The sequence below is a fragment of the Nuphar pumila genome, chromosome 15 (genome assembly GCF_984573655.1).
Source record: "Nuphar pumila chromosome 15, dmNupPumi1.hap1.1, whole genome shotgun sequence".
Lineage (NCBI taxonomy): Eukaryota > Viridiplantae > Streptophyta > Magnoliopsida > Nymphaeales > Nymphaeaceae > Nuphar > Nuphar pumila.
The window spans coordinates 62,487,875-62,489,241 of record NC_143263.1 but is presented as its reverse complement, the minus strand read 5'-3'; the positions used below and the strand labels follow the sequence as shown (position 1 = coordinate 62,489,241).

The 1,367-nt window shown below is 47.3% G+C and overlaps 1 protein-coding gene across 1 annotated transcript in view; it reads left to right on the top strand.

Moving 5' to 3' along the window:
• LOC149815443 (phosphoglycerate mutase-like protein AT74) overlaps positions 1 to 1,367 on the top strand; it is a 2,577-nt gene continuing 1,210 nt past the window's right edge. Inside the window, exon 1 of the mRNA XM_089988675.1 lies at positions 1 to 500. Coding sequence (XP_089844801.1) covers positions 56 to 500 — 445 coding nt within the window. The 5' untranslated portion in view covers positions 1 to 55. The remainder of the gene's footprint in view (positions 501 to 1,367) is intronic.

The following is a 1,367-nucleotide window of genomic DNA, read 5'->3' as shown; positions in this document are numbered from 1 at the left end:
AGCACGCTGAGAGAGAAGAGGGAGAGCAGAGGAGACAACTCAGATAAGGGAGGCGATGGGATCGAATCGGATCCTTCCGAAACGGATCATCCTGGTCCGGCACGGCGAGAGCCAGGGCAACTGCGACACCGCCGCCTTCACGAGCACCCCCGACCACCGGATCCCGCTCACCCCGGCCGGTCTCCTCCAGGCGCAGGAGGCAGGGGCGGAGATCCTCCGGATAGTCGCCGGAGAACGTCCGCAGGAGGACCGGAAGGTGTATTTCTACGTGTCGCCGTACGCCCGGACGCGGTCAACGCTGTCGGAGATCGGCCGGAGCTTCCGTCGGAAGGAGATCGCCGGGGTGAGGGAGGAGTGCCGGATCAGGGAGCAGGACTTCGGCAACTTCCAGGTGGAGGATAGGATGCGGGCCGACAAGGAGACCCGGCAGCGGTTCGGCCGGTTCTTCTTCCGGTTCCCAGAAGGAGAGTCGGTCGCCGACGTCTACGACCGAGTCACCAGTACGAATCTCTCTCTCTCTCTCTCTCTGCTGCTTTACTCGGAGATATGTTTGGACTCACGTTAGTCACCCAGAATCCGACGCGAAACTCAAACTGAATCTGACCCTTTTGTTTAATTGGATATTTGAATCAATCTGTTGACGAAATTTTAGGGATGTGGATATTTTTGGTTCTGGGTCGGTTGTAATTGGATTTGGTTAAGCACTTTGTAGTTGGATTGGGTAAATGGTTGGATCTAGTAAGGAATCTTTTCAAGTCCGGCCTGAACCATAAATACATCCAATTTGGCTACTTCGCATGTAAAGTTACGTCTTTTTTTTTTTAATATAAAGTTACAATTTCAAAATAGGGACCATATTTGCTACAGTCGTTTGTTGGTACAAATGCCTACTTTCTTTTAAACCATTTTCATTTTTTGGTTGTTTTTCATGAAACTAACCTTACAGACGTGATTTACGCATGTTTCTTAGCGAGAATCAGCTCAGGTTTTTATACGACTTCAAAAATCAACGACTTGCAATGTTTGATACTTTTTCAGGTCATAAATTCATGTTTTTTTATTGAAAAACATGATCCAAAAGCCGGTCTCCACTGTTTTATCAGGCAATAGGGGCAGTTCAGTTATTTTATTATACATAAACTCCGATAACCTGAGTTAGTTCCACTAAAGTCTCTAATTTGGCAGCTTTGGGTTCCCATCCTTTTCAAGAAAAATGAGCCTTTTTTGAAATATCATGCAAAAGGTCGGATTCTGAATGGAATTTTGCCAAGAAAAGTCATTCTAGCCAACGCCACATTCCATCCTGAGGGCTTGTTTTCCACACGCAACGTACGACAACCTTATCTCCCCTTGAGAAATTGATCTAT